Source organism: Peromyscus maniculatus, chromosome 11 (assembly GCF_049852395.1).
Source record: "Peromyscus maniculatus bairdii isolate BWxNUB_F1_BW_parent chromosome 11, HU_Pman_BW_mat_3.1, whole genome shotgun sequence".
In the NCBI taxonomy this organism is placed as follows: Eukaryota; Metazoa; Chordata; class Mammalia; order Rodentia; family Cricetidae; genus Peromyscus; species Peromyscus maniculatus.
This window is the reverse complement of record NC_134862.1, coordinates 81,084,163-81,105,284: the sequence shown is the minus strand read 5'-3', so window position 1 is coordinate 81,105,284 and position 21,122 is coordinate 81,084,163. Positions and strand designations below refer to the sequence as shown.

Sequence of the window (21,122 nt, the reverse complement as noted above, 5' to 3'; positions counted from 1 at the left end):
CTTTCTTTCTTTCTCTCTCTTTGTCTCTGTGTCTCTCTCTTTCTTTGAACCAGAGTTATGATGTTTTTTCCCCCTGCAGAAACCCCTTAGAGGCAGCTCAGTGGACGGACTGAAAACACCTGTACCATTTAGAGGAGCCAGTGCTTGGCATGAGTCTCCACCCCGAAGCCCTCCACTATTAGCTGTGAGTTAACTGTACGAAAACTATTAGTGGTAAGAAACCCTGCACAGAGCCACACCTCCAAGGAAAACGCTGGCCATCTTCTTTCCCTTTTTGTCTCTGAAAAATCTGTCGTCACAGCGACACAAAAGCTTCTCTCCCTTCACGTCCTCAACCCGTGTTATTTAAAGAAGATTAAAAAGAAAACAAAACAGAACCCAAGAAATAACTGTAGTTCCTCCAGGAGCCTCTGAGATGCTCACATAACGGTCTGAGGGTACCGGATCTCTTTCCTGCCTTTCATGTGGTTTTGTCAGCAAGGTTACTGGCATGGAGCAGGGCTCCTTGAAGAAGTCGGCAATCTTCAAGAGATGCCTTTTGAGTGGTAGTTTCCAGTGAGAACTGGGGCTGGGGAGAGGATACTAACTTAACATCTGGGAGCCTCCAAGAAAAAGTTTTTATGGAACCCACACCTTCTGGAACCCCCCTCACACCAGCCTGTTCCACCCAGATAGTGTTGCAGAGGGAACTAGTCATCTATCCTCCCGTTCTTTCTTGGCACTACAAGCTGGCTCTGGACACACAGCTCCCCAGCTGCTGATAACTGATAGCTCTCCTTGTAACATGTTTGGCCAATGAGAAGTGTCTAAGCTCTGTTCTTTCACTCTGGCTGTCAGGTTTTCGAGATGGGGATGACAATGGAGAGGACCATGGACACGGAACATCTAGGTGACTATGAAAATGAGGCTTTGCCAGACCAGGGGGGCAGACACTCTGGATCTCAAGTGTCAGCCCTTTGTTCCACTGAGCCAGCATTTTACTAATTTCTTGAGAAAGTTTTTCCTTTCAGTGTGGGCTTCCAGGGGGCATTCCCTTTTGCTGAATTTTTAAGATTTTGAATCAATCATCCTCGCACAGACATAATACTTTCGAAACACAGTGATTAAGGACAGCAGCAAGTCCCACACAGGATCTACTGTCAAACCACATTAATGTGCTTCACATGACCTAGATAAAGGATGTTATACGGCCCAAGAATTTAGGCCTTGCCATAAGAGACTTCATTATGATGGACATTGAAGGTGTATGAAATTCTTAAATGGCAATTGGAACATGGATGATTATATGACTGAGCGCCTAGACAAATGTCACTGAAACTTCTTTTCAAGGAACAAATGTGTCCATGCACGTATTTTCATTAATCAAAGTGGAAAAATGTCTTCAAAGTAACTCTTCCGACTTACTGATGGCAACATCTGATGAACCCTCAGCCTACCACAGAGTTTCATTCCAGGGCTGAGGTTTCCCTCGGTGCACACTGTGTGAGAAGCCTTTACACTAACAGTGCTGCTTTGACCTAGGCTCAGCACATTGGACGGATTGCTGTCATAATGTCCTCCTATACCTAGTGTCTTTCCCTTCTGCCTCCTGCTGACCCTAGTCTATTCTCGACACCACTGCACTTGCCCTTTGAAATGCAAAGACAACGGAGGAGCCCTTTCCCATCTAAAACTGTCAGTTCCTATCACCCTATTACCTGCAAGATGGTGTAGAATGCGGCACATTCTTGCTTCTCCCTCTGCTTAGGATGTCTGTTGTGAGTTTGAGTAACTTCTGCTCTTTCCTCAAATCTGCATGTTTGACGAGCCAATGCTCTTTATTCCCTCTCTTTACTACTTTGCACATATTTTGGTTTAATAACCTCTCACACACACCATGTGATTGAGGATAATTGTCTATTTACAGAGTTATCTTCTTAAGGATAAAGATTGCATCTCTCTCTTTCCATCTTTGTATGCTCAGTACCTTGCGTGATGCTGGAACATGGTAAAACCTCAATAGATGTTTTGTCAAAGCAAACACAGCACTTTAAAAATTAGAAACTTCCATTTGCAAACACAAAGTAATAGACCACAGGTTCTCAACCTGTGACCCCATTCACAGGAGTCACCTAAGACCATTGGAAAACACAGATATTTACAGTACAATTTATAACAGTAGCAAAACTACAGTTATGAAGTAGCAACAAAAACAATTTTATGGTCGAGGGCACCACAACATGAGGAACTGTATTAAAGGGTCACAACATTAGGAAAGTTGAGAACCACTGTGATAGACCAATGAAAGTGGGTTTTCAGTAATTTAGGTAATTTCCTCTACAGCCCTGTGTAGAAGAAAGGTCATGTTGCAAAATGCCTGTGTCTGGCTTGGATTTGGCGATAACCTCCTCCATCTTTGGAGGTGGAGGAACTTTTATTTGAACTGTGAGTAAAACTGTGTTCTCTTAAAATCTATATTTGGAAGTCCTTAGGATGTAACTTCCATCGGATATGGGAGCTTTACAAAGAGAATCAAGTTAAAAGTAGGGTGCTATGGTTTAATTACTACACCCACCAACTCATACATTGAAGCTCTAAGCCTCACCCGATGATATGTGGGAACAAGTTGTTATGAAGGTAATTCCAAACGAGGTCACAAGTATGGCCCTCATCTAACTTGAGTGGTGTCCGTATCAAAAGAGGGAAGGGAGAGAGGCACCCGGGATGCACAGACAGAGGAGAAAGGCCATCTGCAAGTCAAAGAGAGGTCCGGGAGAAATCACAGCTGACAACACCTTGATCTTAAACTTCTAGACTTCAGAACATTGAGACAATAATTTCCAATAGCTTAAAGCATCCAGTTAATGCCATCAATATCTCCAGCAAACTAAGATTCCCTAGCAGCTCTTATTAACAGTTCTTGTTGACACACTCATGAACTGAATCATAAATGTCACCTCTGGAAGAAGCAGCAGTAATTACCTTTTGTTTTGAAGATGGTCAAACAGAGGCCCAAGGGAAGAGAGTGGCTACCTCATGTCTAATAGCTTTACTGATTGAACAAGGTCTTGGTAGTAGTAATTGGCGGTCTACTCAGGGAACCATGTTTTGCCACTTCATGTCCCTCCATATCTCACAGAAGCCTGCTTCATATTTAGTCACACTAGTCATACTTCATCCTCAGGATGGCTTAAATAGGTAAAATCATCTTCAGTGTTCACTTAGAATGTCTTGAGCCAAATGCTTGTATGTGTAAGCTTTATGGCTAACCAAGATTTTATTATGCACCAGTTAGATGCTTGCTAAGCTATCTTGAAGCATGAAAGGAGTTCCCATCCCCACATCCTATTTTTGAGATAGGTCAAGGTAAAAATTGGCTGCCCTGTCCCTAAACAGGTTTTTACAACCAAAGAGAGCTGGGCTGGCACAATGAGTATTTCTCCCTCATCTCCAAGGAAAAACAGCCAGTTTTTCATTGTGATTTTTAAGGCATTTTAAGTGGATTCACTCTTCCATGAATACCTATGAAGATTTCAGCGCCAGACAGCTCAGTTCTCTCACTGGCTCTGTGTTTGATCTTAAACATTTCATAGGGTTTTTTTTTTCCTCACTTCATCCATAGTGTGAAGATGTTAACGCTGCCTTCATCATTTGATTGCTGTGAGGGCAATGATGTGCCATGTAGCCGGTACATAGTGAACAATCAAAGCTGTCCGTTATAGATGAAGAACAAAGTCTCAGAGAAAGCTGGGCTTTTTACTCCACTGATTAGAAAGAGCTCCCTGAGACCCCATTCTGGAAGCTTCCTACTATACAGCACTGTTTTCTGGGTTTTTTTTCCAGGATGCCCTGAATGACGGTGGGCAGGGAGAGACATAGAGAACAGCCTACACGTGGTTTGTGGGCCACATGTAGAAAGTAGAGACGGTTGACTCTTTCTATGACATGACTGCATTAGGTTCATAAAAAAGAACTCAAAGGAATACACTGGGGTAGAGCAGAGGTGTTTCCTATCTGAGAATCCTCTGGGGGTGGGGAGTCTCTGCTACAGGAAGTGCTATGCTGAAGGTGAAACGTATATACAGTCCCCTTTCCTTTGTCCCTGCCCATCCGGTGTGTTAACAGACACCAAGTCTGTGTGAGTGGGAGTCTCCTTGGAATGACTCTTGCTCCCTTCCCCAGCTAGGAGAATGTCAGGAAGTAAGTAATGCCTTTCAGGGCTCTCCCCAAACCTTCCTGTGACAGAGACACAGTCTGGCACAAGAGGGCAGTGATCTATTCTGTTTCTTGACTAGATGGACTTACTTAATCAGCACTCTCTTCCAACAGAACAAGCATGCCTTCTACCTAGGAAAAGAGAAGACCTACTCAAAATATTTAGGTTTAGGCATTAACTTCACTATTTGAAATTGAAGAAACTTGAGGAAGATACTTAAATTCTGTGAACTTCAAGTTCCTCATATGTACAATGAAGCTGGTAATAGCACCCATCTGGAAAATTTATGGTGAACCAAAGAGATGATACAGTTAAAAGTGCCTTGCTGATAAAGAGTGCTACCACTTCATTACCATTCCCCGGCTTCACACTCCAGGGCTTAGCTTACCTCTCACTCTGATTCCTCTGGTCCTCTAACTGGCTAGAAGATTCACAATCCATTCACAACATAAGCCCTTCCCTTACAGCCTGTGCAACATAAGTCTCATGTCTTTATATTTACAATGCATTGCTGAGGTGCAGAGATCACACATCATATCTTCTCCCTTCTCTGGCAGCATAAGTACTTACTGATCACATAGAACTGTCTCATCATAATAGAGCATGGATTTGAAACTTAGGAGCTGCAACCAGGGCAGACAGCATGGAGAAGGGTTTTCCCTTGAAGACCTGAGTTCTGATTCTGCTTTGTTTGTTTATTTGTTTGTTTTTTCCCTTTCCCATTCTTCAACTGCAAACCAAATGTAGTATAATGCCACTGGGGCCAACCTGAAAGCACCTTTGTTGAATGTGCCTGGAGGCTTCGACAATATAAAGAAAACAGGTATCATTGACAAGGGCTGGCTATGGAAGCAGTGAGTATTGGATTTTCATTGATGAGGTGCCCTAGCTGCCATGAGTACTCACCTGAGGACTCTAGTCTGCACTCCTGCCGGACGTTGAAGGTTCGAGAGCGACTGCTGACAGGGTTGCTGGCGGTGCAGTTATAGATGCTGTCATAATGCTGGTTGCTGAGAGTGATGTACAGGAGGTGGGAGTGGTTGGCTCGGCTCAGCAGATGGGTGCCTGCCTCGTCGCTCCAGCTGTAGGCCACATGGTCCCCTTTGTTCACTGTGCAGGCTAATATCAAGCTGCAGGTCCCATTCTCATTCTCCTGGGTTTTGTTTAGCACTTTAATTTCTGGGGTGGAGACCTGCTCTGTCAGGAGGAGGAGCAAGGGAGCCATCACTGAAACAAAACTCCTGGAACTATTGACTGGTTTACTGATCAAAACAAAGTCTAGACAAATGGCCTTTTCCCCTCACTGAGAAGTCTTAAGTGTGAGTTGTCTCTTGTGGAAAACTGTTGTTCACATCATCCCTCACCCCTCTCTGCTCTTTCCAGGACCCTCTTGAGATAGAACAGAGAGGCGTTTGGTTTTTAGTTCCTTTCTGCTAATACCATTAGGGTCCTGTGAGTCTCTCCTGATGTTTACCATCTAGACTGTTCTGCTGTATTCTATCAGGAATAAGATAGGTTTTGATTGGCTTAAAGTACAATCTCCTAGAGCTAGAAACATGAGTTTTCAGTGGTAGGATTTCATCGTGCCTCTGTGTGAGTGTGTGTGTGTGTGTGTGTGTGTGTGTGTGTGTGTGTGTGTGTAGCAAGGGCTTTGTGGGTCTAAGGCAGTGGTAGGTTTTCAATCATAGCCACAGGCCCTATCGATCCATACAATTCTAAGTCGTGAGATAGGCAAGGTAAAAAAAGGAGATCATGCTTATTACAGCTACTATAGGACCAGCACATTGCTGGCATTTCATATCCATCTCCTTTAATTCTGTCAATAATTATAACTAAAAAATAATCATTCCCATTTTGTGGATGAGAAGACTTCTAAGTGGCCAAGCTGAGTTAAGTACCTTGGTCAGATTCTGAAATCAACCTGCCCCTTTCTCTCAGCAAAGGAAGTCATGGTTGCAGAGACCACACTTCCCAAAGTACCCAACTGAGTATATAAGGTGTGGCAAAGTCAATAAACTTATAAGAACAAAGGGACAATTAGATGACATATGTATGTTATTAAGCACACGCGCGCGCACACACACACACACACACACACACACACACACACGATGTACAGCCTCCATGCACACTCAGCAGAGGGCTATGGGAATTCTGCATTCTCTGTTTGCAGAAGGGAATCTCTGGGGCAGCAGAGAGTCGAGACGTTTCTGTTTCTCTCCTAGGGAACTGAAGGTTTCAATGAAATGCTGACTGTGAAGCCAGCACATCTGTCAGGGAGTCTTGGAAAGCAGATGAGCCTCTGGGCCTAAGGGTCAGGAACCCTAGGTGTCTCAAGGACAGAAGCCGAGGTTAAAGGGGCGGCAGATGAGCCTCTGGGCCTAAGTGTCAGGAACCCTACGTGTCTCAAGGACAGAGCCGAGGTTAAAGGGGCCCAGGAAAGTGCTGGGCTCAGGTAGATGTAGCTTCTACAGTTCCACCACTAAACAGCTACATCACCAGATCCTGGTTCAAATGAGAAGAAAAGGAGGTGTTTCTTTCAGCACGTAGGTGGAAGCCTCCCCCAGGGCTCTGGGCTTGGTGAGTGAGTGGCTGTGGGTGGAATGTCAGCTCTTTCACTCAGAACCCCTGCTTCAGCAAACAGCCTACACAAATACGGGTAGGCACGTGCAAAACCTCTCGCCCCTGGAGTCGGGGTCCCTGGTGATGAAAGAGAAGTTAGGTTTGTTCAGTTGTACTCAAATTTTGTACTTTAGGGCTTGATAGGAAAAAAACAAAACAAAACAAAAAAACCGCTCTTTTAAAAATTGATATGCAAACTAAGCCTGTTAGAGGTGAAAGCCAGCTCTTCAGCCCCCACACAGTGGGCTCTCTTCCTTTCAAAACAGGAATCAAATCAGCCTCCACCAATGTGCAGTTTGGAAGATAAATATAAACAAACAAACAAACAAATAAATAGTATCAGCGTGTCAAAATGCTTAAATACTCGTTGGACCAGATCTTTCAAGTTGCTTCCAATTCCAGACACCCTACTTCTGAGAAAGGCCCAAGTCTTCTAGGCCCCCTGTGTGAAGTGTGAAAACTCCCATTTTTACCATAAAGCTTCAGCTGCATGCAGAATTGCTGAACTGCCACATTCTCCTCCAAATTCACAAAGTACCATCCTTCACTCTCCATCCTGTTTCCCAGGATCCTCAGGCTCAGGTTTTCTGGTTGAAACTGGTAACCATCCTCCAGGTGATCTGGATAGCCTCCTTTAGCGAGATCAAAAGACACTATTTTCTTGTTGGTTTTGCTTCCTAAAGACGTTCCCTTCGTGACAAGGATGCGGATGCTTTTGTTAACGCTTTTATTTATCTGTTCATTTGTCAAGGGCATCCAAGTGTCACTTCCTAGCTGCCTGTTAATCACCTGGCAGTTCATCACGTCTCCACCTGTGGGAAGGAAGGGACGATAATTCATTATGATGAAAGACCTGGAGAATACATTGTGTAGAGGACAGAGGCTCGCCTCTCCAGTTGAACTATCTCAAATTACCAGGCGTTGGTTTACAAGGACTACCACCAGGACCCTGACCATAACTTCAGTATTTCAAAGCATCCAGTGGAAATCCTAGAATTACTTACACCAGGGTTTTGTCAACTCAGACTTAACAGTGAAGGCGCACAAGGCAGAAGTAAGGTAAATGACTTCCTTAAAGTCACATTAGTAAGTGGCAGAGCCCAAACTAGAACCTCAGTCTATAATTTTTCTACCAAGGTTCTTGCCAGCACTCAGTATGCACGGTGAAGAGTGGATAACAGTGAAAAGGAGCCCAGGGGACCATGGTTCCAGAAGCACCAAGCCAGGTGATAAGAAACAGAGTCGGGTCTGAGGACTGTGAAAATTAGGGAGGTGGTGTGCTTCGTATCTAAACTGGAATCTTAGTTCTCCAAAAATATGAAATAATTAATAACGGTGAGGGCAAGAGATTATTTTATTTCTCTTTAAAAAAAAAAAAAAGCTGAACCAACAAGAACAAAGGAGGAGTGGGGAGAGGGTTAAAAAAAAAAAAACCACGAAAACCCAAAAGCCTTTCAAACCACTATGAGGGATTCTAGTGCTGACTATTTAATACCTCTGCTTTGCTCAAACCCACAGCCTGCCTTTCTGCCTCCTCTCTCAGGGGTGGCCGCCCTTTTTGTTTCACTGAAAAAACCATAGAAGAAATAAAAAGCAAATTTCAATCTATGGAAATCCCAATGGATCTATCTACCTGGAGGAATGACCGGTGTTTCTTATCCAAGGCTAGCCTTTCCCCTCAAGAAACAATCACATGCTTTCAGGTTTTGCCTCTGTAATCCAACCCCCTGCATTATCAGCTGCCTTGTGGATTTCTTTCACCGACATATACATACAAGCACTTAATTGTCCTCATCTAAAAAACAAACAAACAACAAACAACAACAAAAACAAAAACAAAAAACAAAAACCCTCTCCTCTGATCTCAGGTCAATCCTCTGCCACTTGGCCATCTTCATTTTCTTTTCGGAAGCTTCTTGCATGTCTGTTTATGTTTTCTGCTTTTACTTCTTGACACAATTCCCCTGTGCCCATCCAAGTATTCTTCCCAAATTCTCATTGGATCACACCTGCTAAGATCAGTCTGTTATACAGAGCCAAGTCAATCAATTCTCCATTATTGCCTTGAGTGTTTCTCAGAAACACTTGACATAGTTCATCATCTCTCCTTCAAACACTGTCTGTATTTGGTCCCTAAGATACTACACTTCCATGACTTGCTATTTTTTTTTCTTTTTATCGCTCTTAGTTTCCTTGGGGGAAACTTCTGTTTTTTTCAGATATCTAAATATCAGACTATGCCTAGGCTCAGACTTCCTTCTCTTCCTTATTTACACCTATTCAATTTCTCATGTAGCTGAACAGTTTGACACATCTCTGCAGTATTTACAGTTATGTATTACGGCTAATCCTTTCACTGCCTAATCCTCTACTATCTCCATAGAGGAGCACTTGGAGGTTTACATGGCTTCTGACTTTAGCAAAGAACTTTCTGTTCCAACATGACCATTTGTCCAGTTTCTCAGGCCACAACATGGGAGCATCCTTGAGTCTGTCCTTTCTCACACTCCACATTTGGTTGACAGGAAATCCTGCTGGCTCTAATTTCCATGAGGGTCTGACGTAGAAGCACTTTCTATGCCATTCCTTCCTACCACCCACACCCCTGCTACCACCGTCTCCGACTAATCTCCCGGCATTTGTACCATGGACAGAGAGATCCTTTAAAACCATGTCTAATTCATTGTTTTTTCTTCTCCATCACTTTTAGTCTTCCAGAGCTTTCAAGCACTCACAACATTCACAGTCCCTGACTCTCCTCACTGAAAACCTGGCCTTGCTCCGAATCCATTCCCCGCCCACTCTTGGACTGTCACAGAACTACGGTCAGGTGGCTTCCTGTTCCTTAGCCTCATCAAGAACTCTCCTGCCTCATCAAGTTCTCTTCCCTTATATCCTTAACTGCCCAGTTCCTCACTTTATTTTAGGCGCCTGCTCAGAGAACTCTCTCCTCTGAGAGGCCTCCTCTGACAGAGTATCTAGGACAGTCCCTCTGCCCATTGCTCTTGCTGTGGCTGGCAGGTGGCGCAGTGCACATTTATTCATTTTATTGCTGTCTGCCCCACTTGAAGACAGACTTTTCCAGAGAGAGAACCTTACACCACTGTTTATGTCTGACAGCCTGCAACAGTGTTTGGCACAGAGAGACTCTGAAATAAATACCTGTTCGGTTGACAAGTGCTGAAAGCCATTAGACCTTGGCAAACCTTTTATTTAGCTTAGCCTAGCATGTCTATAACTGAATTTAACCCTAAGTTAATGTTCATGGTAGGAGCACATGACTCAATGAGCATAGATTGTTCTAGCTGATAAGAGATTCAAAAGGGTAAAATGAAAACACCTGCTTCTGTGATGGGCCTGTCTAGAAGAGACCCCCTTCTCCATTGTGGTAAAGCTGAGCTACTGGAAAATCAGGTAAACTGCCCAAAATATTCTTGACATTAATGTGCCCCCAAATCCCTACACTATCTACTAAATGACCCAGTCCAAATTAATTAAAGACTAATAATGTCGGGGGGGGGGGGTGGTGGGGAAAGAAGATGCAGTCTCCATGGGCTAAAGTCAGGATGAGTGTGTTTGAGGCATGGTTGTTACAGGAAAGTGGGGTAGGTGACAAGGAAGTTGGTCTTTTGGGCATTGCTAATATTTCCTCTTAAAACAGATTGCTCACCCTGTTGCTCAGTTGGAAGAAGACTCTTATTTTTACTGTGGTTGTTTAGTACTATTTTTGCATGGGTACATTGGGAAGCACATTGGACTTTCTTCCAGTCACACTCACGAATGCCTGACAATTCCAGATGACACAGCTCCTCTGATGGCTTCACACCTGAACTGTAAAAATGTACCCAAGATAGTGACCTCTTGAGTTCTAAATATACGTAAATGAAGGAAGGAAGACTGAGAGCCGTACATGGACCTTTGAATGTATGTACATTTTGGGGAACACCTCTCTAAATGCCATTTCTGAAAGAGATATGAGATTTTCGAAACCGAATTGCTACTGTTGACATTTTAAACTAATTTTGATATGGAGAAGAAGGGGGAAATGGGGAAATTTACCCACTCCAGGACTGCTAACGCCTCACTCTCCAAATGCCTACCATACAACCTTTCCTACCACATGACCCGGTAGGCTGTTTTGTACTTTCAGAGTACAGAATTGGTAGAAGGAAGAGCAGAGTAGGGTAAGGCCGTAGTAGGAAGTAGCCAAATAAACAAATCAATCAATGATAGTGGGTAAGAGGGGAAAGGGTGAACGGATAGAAATGGGGCAGATGAAGACAGACTTCACAGCTTCCATGCACAAGGAATGGAACCGGAACTTGACCAGGAGGAGAGACCCTAACACCCAAGCACACAAAGGACGATGATGTAATTGCTCCCATGACCGCTGAGTCTGGAGGGGTGCTTGAAGTCATCTCCACCTCAAGCACAGATGGAAACACAAGTGGGGCTGTAAAGCCCTTCAAGTCGACTCTCTGTTCCTGAAACATCCTACCGCCTGATGAGGGTTTTCCAGCGAGCCTGTGATTCAGTCAGCCCTGTTTACTAGAAGAGGCTGGGAGGAAACATTTATGCTCTTCACACCGACTCACTTTCCTTCACGGGTAACTCTACTTTGAAGGTGGAGTGATTCATATAGGCAAGTGAGCAAATTTGCAGGATTTAGTTAACCCTTTCACAAGGTGGGATTCTACGTCAGAACTTTATTTTTGGCTTTATTCTGATATTTTATAGATGCTTTTAGCATCTTGCTAATCTCTTCTTTCTTTCTTTCTTTCTTTCTTTCTTTCTTTCTTTCTTTCTTTCTTTCTTTCTTTCTTTCTTTCTTCCTTCCTTCCTTCCTTCCTTCCTTCCTTCCTTCCTTCCTTCTTTCTTTTCTTTTTTTTGTAGAAAAGAGACAGGTTTCACAGGCTTCAAAGTTCTAGTTGTAAATGCAGACTCAGGAAGGAAAAATAGCTTGTCTAAGGTTTATTTTTAACCTAAATATCAGTTAAATCCCTATCCCACAGAGCTCAGAGTGCTGGGTCTTTGTTGCTCAGTCTGTTTGCACCCAGAATTTCTCAGCCTAAAAGCCTGGACCACCCTTTGTTTGGCCAATTCCTTCCGCTCTTCAGGTCTTCACCTTGACTTGTTTTTATGAGGGAAGACTTCCTGGCCTCAGGGCTCCAGTTAGCTTTCCGGCTGCATGCTTCCATCTTACTTTGCATCACTCCATTACACCACTCATCACAGTTTCAACTCATTTAGTACTTGTCATTCTCATACAGTTATAAGCTTTCAAGAAGAGGGATTGTATCTTTTACTCATTGTGGTATTCTAACAGGTACCTGGGACACAATGGGAGCCCAGGAAATCCTTGTTGTCAAAGCAAATGAATGAAATGAAATGGGCTGAGTGAATGAAAGAATGAATGAATGAATGATGAGATAAGTCTAAGTTCTTCTCTTTCCACAATCAAAATGAATTCCATTTTATGTCTGTAGCATTCCTACGTGGCATGAGAGACAGTATTTGCCCCCACTTTCCAGGTGAGTATTTAGAAGTTCTTCAGTCACAAACCCTTGGTTTTTGGCTACAACAGACCCTTTGCCATTCCACTTACATCACTTTAGGTCTGTATTTGTATCTCCATCTAAAATATTCTTTCCCAACCCTAGCAGAATCCAACCTATGTATTTGAAAGACACACAACAACGGTTAGCAATGTTGTCTACAGCAAGGGTTATAGAAAGAAGCTATCTTCATTCTAATGTCCTTTGTTCTGTTGAAGTTTTAGAGGCACACATGCAACTGCACCTCTCCTCTACTAAACAAAAAGGTTAAAACAAAACCTGTATGCTAAATAAAGTTTCTATCTACTTTCTAAATTTCACTCCGTATGTACTTTCTACATTCTCCTATAATTTATCAATTCTTCTCACCTTTTGAAATAGTCTATACTTCAATTAGTTCCAATTCAACTCAACATATACATTTTAATTACAGATATTGTAGTCTATAGTTTTCCTCATGGGACCTAGATACACTGATTCATTCTTCCCATTTCTCAAACAGAATCTTATCCAGTTTCATTCACTGACATGTCTAGAGTGTACAGAGACTGTTAATCTACTCTACTTATCTTTCCTCATTTACAAAGTTGTAATAGTACTAATGATGGTGACAATAATGTCATAGGGTTGGTGTGATAATTAAATGATAAAACACTTAGCATAATGTCTTGTATAAAGCAAATATATATTATTTTCTACTATTATTTATTCAACAACAATTTTTAAATGGCTTTCACCCACCAGACAGTATATCAGGTGCTTTTCAGAGGCTATGATTTCTCATTTTGCTCCCTACCCATACACCTTGCCTGGCCACGTCAGATACACTCAGTAGATGAGTACTGAATGGAATCTTTGAAAGTCAGTGTATAAATAATCAAATCCCTGATGCTTTGAACTCTATTCCAATGCTGCAGATAAAGAAAGGTGAGGCTTTAGATCATGAGGTTAATTTTTTTTGAAGAAGTATCTGGATCAATATATTGGCATAGAATGGGCCAATAGCTGCATTAGGTTGGCTCAAGCCTAGAACCCAGGCTTTGTCTCTTCTCTCTTACTCAACATGTATGGAGGAGGTGGGAAGGACCTACATGGAAGAATAAAGCACCTCATTTTTGGAGAGTCATCCATCATAACACATATATCCTTGTAGCACCAATATTAATAATGAGGCTATGCAAATATAGGGTAAGGGGATGTGAGCAATCTCTACTCACATGTGGCCCTAAAATTTTTCTACAAATAAAGCCTAATTTAAAAGATTATTGACACATTGAATGATCTGAACCAACTGATTTCTAGATGTAATATGATAATATATTTGGTCTTCGGTGTGTATTCTTCAGAACGTGAACTTGGCATTTTACATCTAACTCAAGCATTCATGGAAACCTCAGGCACTTGTTAGGAAAATATTTGTGAACTGGAGTTAATGGTCTATACAGATGAGGATCATAATGTTCTGGCAGGAATGGTGAGGGGGAGATCAGTATCAGAAACCAACAAAATGATATTGTTGCACAAATTAATACACACAATAATCACAGCAGAAACAGCAGCCTAGGTTGTATCCATTGTAAAGAATATGAAGCTTCCTGAGAGTCTAATAAATATTAACATTGTGGCATAAGCACAATATGTCTGCCTTCTTTAAGGGCAAGAGATTAAAGACGACTCCCAGTAAAACAGAGAAGAAAAAGGCATAAAATTTACCTTGCAGTTATTTACCCAAAGATAGTAACTCTTCACTATGGCTCTTGGGTTTAAGTCAAGATGTTATATAGAAGTTGTATAAAATAAGCAAGTAATGTTCAAGGTAAATACATAAATCAACTGTCATTTAGGAGAATTTGTTTTAGTTGGTAAAGACATGTGGACTTTTTTTTGCTTTTTACAGTTCTGACTGGGAACTGAAAATTGAGCTGAAATGGGAAGGTGCTGATTTTTACAAGAATCAAGCTTCTTTGTTGAGTCGCTCTGACACGACTGATCTGTCTCATTTGCAAAGCACTTCTATTTGGGTTTTATTGGGGTTTCACAAAAGAGTACACAATTAAAAATAGAACACTGACAGAAATTGAACCAATATTAGAAGAAGGGATGCAAGGAAAGAATAGTTGCCAAGTGGGGTGACATCTAAGTGTTCTGGGGCTGGGCTGTCATTAGCTAACAAATGACCTCTCACCCTTAAGCAGAACATCTGCTAGCTACACCTGAGCTGCCCCAGGCAAGGCTAGCCAGGGAGAAAAACAGGAATTCATCTCATAGTTTTTAGCCACCAAGGAGCCCAGCAATGGTGGGGGGTCAGACAGGATTCAGGGAGGAAGGCCAAGCTCTACCTACAAAGATGCTTGGTTTGGTGATCTAAGCTCTCAAAGTGGGGCTAAGCAAGGGCCTCCTCATCTGAGACTTGAACCAGAGATTCCATTTACAGCATCCCCACATCCCTGGCACACTCCAGGGCTTTTCTTAGAATAGTCCACAATGGATTTGCAGTTATGGAAACTCCAAGACCAAAACGCTCTAGCCCTCAGGATTTCCCCATCCCCCTTCTAAGCCTTCTCCATGCCAGGCTATCTCCCACAATCGAATCAAATCTTAAGGTGGAGTTGCCCATTCCACTTCCATGGTCAGCCCCGTATCACCACTTAGCGCTGTTGCTCTCAAATATCTTTCCCTATACCTCTGGCCCACTAAGCAGAAAGCAATAGCTTGCTTTGGAAAGAAGAAGAATCAGCGGGATGAGAGAGAATTCGGGCTCCTTTAATTTTGCCACAGTTGGGTCCCACTGTAGCGGCTTCTTTGACCTTAAGTTTTTCGATTTGCATTTTCCACATTCTATAACCAGCCCTGGGTTCCAAAACTCCCAACCTCTCCCCTTCTTACTGCTTTGGAATCATCTCTTATAAGAAAGCGTGACCTCACTTCAGCCACCATCTGTAGTTGGCCAAAGGTCTGAGGTTTCTCACTTCTACCTGTTTCCCTCTGCCACCTCTGCTCTACACTGGACCATGTTCTTCTTTGTCTGCTGGTGTATGTGTGAAAATCACTTTCAATAACAGGGATGCAGGACAAGTCTCCTAGAGCTCTGTTCCACAGCCTGGGTTTTTGCCAGAGGGTACCCACCCCAAACCAACCACTCAGAACTTCAGCCTGAGTCCCTTACACCAAGAGGCTGATTATGGATGTAGCAGGTGGATTTGGCTTCTGGTTTCCTTAGAAACTAGTGTCGATGGGGCGAATCCCTGGAACGCGAGGCTCAAGGAATACGTAAGTTTCTTCCCCTTTGAAAGACACTGTAGAAACCCAGAGGCACTCCTTAAGGAAGAGGTAACTGAACCACAAGCCCCAGTCCACCCATCTCTTCACTATCTCCGAGGCTCTGCTGATTCCAAACTTTTGAACACTGGACTCAAACCCTTAAACAAACGGACACTCACCTGTTCCGTAGCTCAATTCCAAAGTCAGAGAAAGAAACAGAAGCATGCCCAAGGAAAGGGACCTGTTGGGATCCATTAGCCAGCGGAGAGGGGGACACGGTGCCTGGCTGGAAGCCGAGCAGCCGCTCACGGTTGTCCTCCGGAGAGGCTCTGATCAGATACTGCTGCCTCTGCCGTCAAGTTTACACACCAGGAACCACTGAGTTCCTGAACCAGCTTCCTGTCTCAACAGGGTTTTTTTTTTCTTTCTCTGCTTGAGTCTCAAGGATTGCTCATATCTGATCAGGCTTTAATCACTTCGTTGTTCTTGAGAAGCCTAAGTCAGGTGTTTGGACCCATGGGAGTCAGGAAAGGATCTGTGTAGTCACTTCTGTTAAACTCTGGTTTGGGGCAGAAATGCGATCCCTCCCCAACCCTCCTTTTTCTAAGCTGTTTCCAGGAAATGGGTGTCACAAGTTCTCTGAGTAGATCTGTCTGGTAACTCTTCTTGGGTCTTCAGAGACCACGGACCTTGGACAGACCACCTACAAACGAGGTCATTCAGAGCTCAAGTTCTGTAACTAACCTTCAGTGAGATGATAGGATGTCTACATTTTACCTGTTCCATGATCTCATTGAATACCTCTGTCAGTCAGATCCAGAGCTACAGTCACAAGACAGATGGGGCGAGCAAGAATGGACCACTGACCAACAGCCCATTTCCCTGACGGGCACAGTGTGGCAGAATCAAACTAGTTCTGTGCTGCCTTCAGTTTAGGGCTTGTGTTTAAGTTTTCGCTATGGAAAGACCTTACTGTATGAACAGAACACTAGAAAATGCTATCTATGATCAGGGCTCACAAGGAGATTTTGAAAGATGAGGCTAGATGTGTGTGTGTGTGTGTGTGTGTGTGTGTGTGTGTGTGTGTGTGTGTGTGTGTCTGCCATAGTTGTGCATGTGGAGGTCAAAGAACAACCCTCTGGAATCACTTCTGTCCTTCCATTATGCGGGCTCCAGTTGTTAAACTGAATTTGCCAGGCCTGTACAGCAAGTACCCTTATCCACTGAGCCATCTTGCCGGTCCCCAGGGTAATGCTTTTAGAATCCATTGTCGCAATCACAGGTGCTCTTCTCTTGGTCTCCCCAAAGGCCTTAGGGTGCAAAGAGCTGATGATGGAGGAAGACTGGTCCTTTGTCCTCTTGTTTGCCTTCCTCCTTCCTCCAGTATCCACCTTCATAGAGGTGACTTAGGTATGGTATGTTCCCAGCTCTACACTCGGTGTCATCACCGTGGGAGCTAGAAATCTGCCACATCTGGAGTCGATACCACAGAAATTGGCAAATGATGTAAATTAGAGTTTCTTCCTTCCTTCCTTCGTTCTCCCCCTGCCATTTTTTTTTTTTTTTTTGAGATAGAGCCTTACTTTGTAGTTCTGGCTGACCTGGTACTCACTATGTAGACCAGGCTGGTCTCAAACTCACCTGGTTCTGCTTCCCAAGGGCTGAGATTAAAGGTGTGTGCACCACCACATCTGGCCATGAAATCGGAGTTTTCAAAAATGATGCATATTTTTGAGTTACACAGCTACTGGAATGTGTCCTCCATCCAGTGTGCTTCTGCCGTCCCCACCCTTTCTTCCAAATGCTTACTTCATCCTTCCAGAATGAACCCTCCTCTCACTAAAAATTTAAATTTTTTTTATCATATTGATGTCCCCCAAGTCTTCCAAGGACATTCACCCAACTCTGTGCCCTTTCTTTTTCAACCCATCAAAACCACTTTGGGCTGACCTAATACCCTTGGATGTGTGGTCTCCCCTGGAGCACAGTTGCCTTACCAGGGACTACACTCTCAGAGAAAAGGGTCCCTCCCTCTGCCAGAAGCTGACAACTATGAATACTTCCATGGCCAGGGGTGGGATTTTGTCCCCTCCTCTCATCTCCAAGCTGAGATTTGGTTTCCCTTGAGCGTGTCCAGGTTCTATAGATGACGTTACAATCCCTATGAGTTCATATAGGTGCAGCTGCTCTGCTGCGTCTTGAAGACAGTTTCCTTGCAGCTGTCGACCACCTCTGGCTCGTACACTCTTTCCTGTTGTTTTTAACAAAATCTCAATTGTTCAATTTTTAGTGAGAGGGTCAGAGCTCAGAAAGACAGAGAAAGTACCCAGCTGACCTTCCTCCTCAACCTATGGCTCAGAAGCCTCCCTCCTTCTACCTGCCATCTTAAAACAGACTCCTCAAACTGAATGTTCCTCCTTTCTACTTCCTGTGCATCTCTCTTTCCATCCTCCTGACTCCCCTTACTCTCTACGTTTTTTTTTCTTAATAATCCTATGTTCACTTCCTGTCAGCTGGTTGCCTGCCCCACCTCTTGACCTATGCTTGACTTTATTGAATCCTGTTTACAATATTCAAGCAGAAAGGTCTTGTATTAAGGTGAATGCTGGGGCTGAGCCATACCACAACTAGAAACAGGTTTTTCCAGTAAATAACACTATCTCAGGGTTCACAGCGAGATCAAATATCCTGCAACACTCTCCACCCCCACTTTTAGGAAGAGGGAGTGCAGTATAGATGTTCCATCTACAGATGAGCATTTTACAAACTCTTACCCTCTGGACCTTGGCCAGTTGTGGGATCTCTGTGTTAGTCATCCACTGTGTATAAAGGTTTCTCTGACAATAGTTGAGGTTAAATAAGAATGGTCCCATAGGCTTGTTAAGTTTAAATGCTTAGTCATCAAGGGGTGGCACTACTTTAGAGGGATTAGGAGGTGTGGTCTTATTGGAGGAGGCATGTCACTGGTGGTGAGCTTTAAGGTTTCAAAAGCCCAAGCCAGGCCCAGTAGCTTTCTCTTCCTTCTGCCTGTGAATCCAGATGTTGAATTCTCAGCTCCTTCTCCATCATCATGTCTGCCAGCACATTGCCATGCTTCCTGCCATGTTGATAATGAACTAAACCTCTAAAACTGTAAGCAAGTCCCCATTAAATGCTTTCCCATGAGAGCTGTCATGGTCATGGTGTCTTTTCACAGCAATAGAACATAGACTAAGACAAGGGTTGAGAGACACATTAATCTATGTGTACAATGATAACTTTAGAAATTAACCCTCCTCCAGCCTCACCTTGAGACATTTCTACTTCATGCCCTGCTGTATGGTATTCACCAAAATAAAAGACTGCTCAGACATGGGTTTATGCCAATAGAAAGTCTTTATTAGCCAGTTGGTGACTATACTATGTGTTCAGGATCCCAGGGTAACACTGAGCCTTTCTCACGGTGAGCTTCTGAGCACAAAAACCATGTTCTGGGTTGACATACTTAGAACAGTTAGCCAGAATTGAATCTACAGAAGCAAAAAAAAAAAAAAAAAAGCAAGGTTAGTACATTTCGTGACTTTTCCAGAATAGGACTGTGGTGGATTTTTGTTTTAGTTTTTTGGCAGATGGTGCTGTCTACATGCTGAGTTTTATGGCCTGAATGGTACTTCCATCGTGGAGTCAATTGTACTAAAGTCTGGGGGCCTACAATGGTCTGGAGTCCTGTTATAGCCCCATGATTCTCTCTTCAGACAGGCATCAAGGTAATTCAGGGTTTTAGTACAAAGCGGTTGATTATTCAGGGCAATCTTTAAAGTCCATCAATGTACACTGAGTCACAGATGGTGTAGATGTAAGTGAAATGAATAGTGTTCCAAGTCAAATTCTTGTTTCCTTGAAATATCAGTAAGAATATGGTCTTACTTGGAATAGGGATTTTCAGTGTAAATATAAAATCCCAATAACTCAACTAGAGTGGTCCCTAAATTTAATGAGAGTATCTTCAGAAGAGAGAAAAAAATACAAGACCAAGACATAGCAGATATTGGATTCATGCAACTACACCCAAGGAACACACAAGAACCCCAGAAGCTGGGAGAGATGAGGCAGGATCTCTTGGAGAACTTTTAAGGGGGGCCTGTTCTTCTTGATGCCTTATTTTCATACTTTTTTTGTCCTCCATAACTGTGATGGGATGGATTTCTGTTGTTTTAACTTATGATCTTGTGATAAGTTACAACAGCTTCAGGAAGCTAATAAGGCCTTGGATGATGTGGTAGTAGAAATGGCCCCCATAGACTCATAGAGAGTGACATTATTTGAAGGGATTAGGACATGTGGCCTTGTTGGAGGAAGTGTGTCACTGGGGGTGGCTTTGAGGTTTTAGAAGCTCAAGGCCCAGTGGTTCACTCTGTCTTCCTGCTACTGGCTAATCTGGAAGAACTCTCAGCTCCTTCTCCGGTACCATGTCTGTCTGCATGCCACCATGCTTTCTGCCACGGACTATTTCCATGATAATAGACTAAACCTCTTAACCTATAAGCCAGCCCCAATTAAAAGTTTTTCCTTTATAAGGGTTGCCATGGTCATGGTGTCTCTTCACAGCAATAGAAATCCTGATTCAGATAGGCAACATGGCTAATTCAAAGTTTTCAGAATTTATGCAGCTCTGCACAGAGCTGCTCCTTTCAGTGGTAGAGAGCTCATGTTGACAGATCAGACCAACGAGGAGAGGAAAGATACACAGTTGAGGACACCCTGTATTCACAAAGTCATTTTTCTGAAGCTAAAACATTTACTGGTATTTTATCTTCATAGCAGTTCTGGGAGCAAACAGCTAGTTGGGGTATAAAGTTGGATCTAAGTCAAACCCAAGTATCCAGACTCTAAGTAAAGAAAGGATGTTTTCTCTTTTTCTAGAGTACACTTAATATTCCTTGAAGACTCCAGAAGGCATAAAGGAAGGGAATGCCATTAACTGAAGTCCCTGCAGGTCCAGGGTCTCCATATATGTTGTTCCATAAATCTTTGAAACAGTAAGAAGCATATATGAATTTTCTATTTTATAGATAGAGGTATAAGAGTTTTTACACACACACACACACACACACACACACACACACACACACACACACACAGAGAGAGAGAGAGAGAGAGAGAGAGAGAGAGAGAGAGAGAGAGAGAGAGAGAGAGAGAGAATTCCTGGATCATCTAACTCTACAACTATGCTTTCTCTATTCACCATACCATTTCCAGTAGAGTATGCTAGGCAAGAATGCTCATTAATCTTTGATGGTCAATAACTTATTATCTAATATATCTTCTAGTTGAGCAGCGGGAGAATCTTGGATAGGTATGGTTTCCCGTTCCTAGCCTCCATCATCTGTGGCAAGGCATCACTTCCTTCCCTTTGGCTACATAATGCCTCACCCTGAGAGCAATCAGGACTGTACAGAAAACAGCTTTCCCACACTTCAAATGGGCTTTGCAATGAGGTCATCTCCAAT

The 21,122-nt window shown here is 43.1% G+C and overlaps 1 protein-coding gene across 1 annotated transcript in view; it reads right to left on the bottom strand.

Annotated features, from left to right (window-relative positions):
* The window catches only part of Slamf1 (signaling lymphocytic activation molecule family member 1), a 33,618-nt gene extending 17,456 nt beyond the window's left edge, over positions 1–16,162 (bottom strand). The window contains exons 1-3 of the mRNA XM_006990594.4: positions 15,813–16,162; positions 7,291–7,629; positions 5,102–5,392 (exon numbers count right to left, since the gene is read on the bottom strand). Coding sequence (XP_006990656.3) covers positions 5,102–5,392; positions 7,291–7,629; positions 15,813–15,888 — 706 coding nt within the window. The 5' untranslated portion in view covers positions 15,889–16,162. The remainder of the gene's footprint in view (positions 1–5,101; positions 5,393–7,290; positions 7,630–15,812) is intronic.
* Between the last annotated feature and the right edge of the window lie 4,960 nt (positions 16,163–21,122).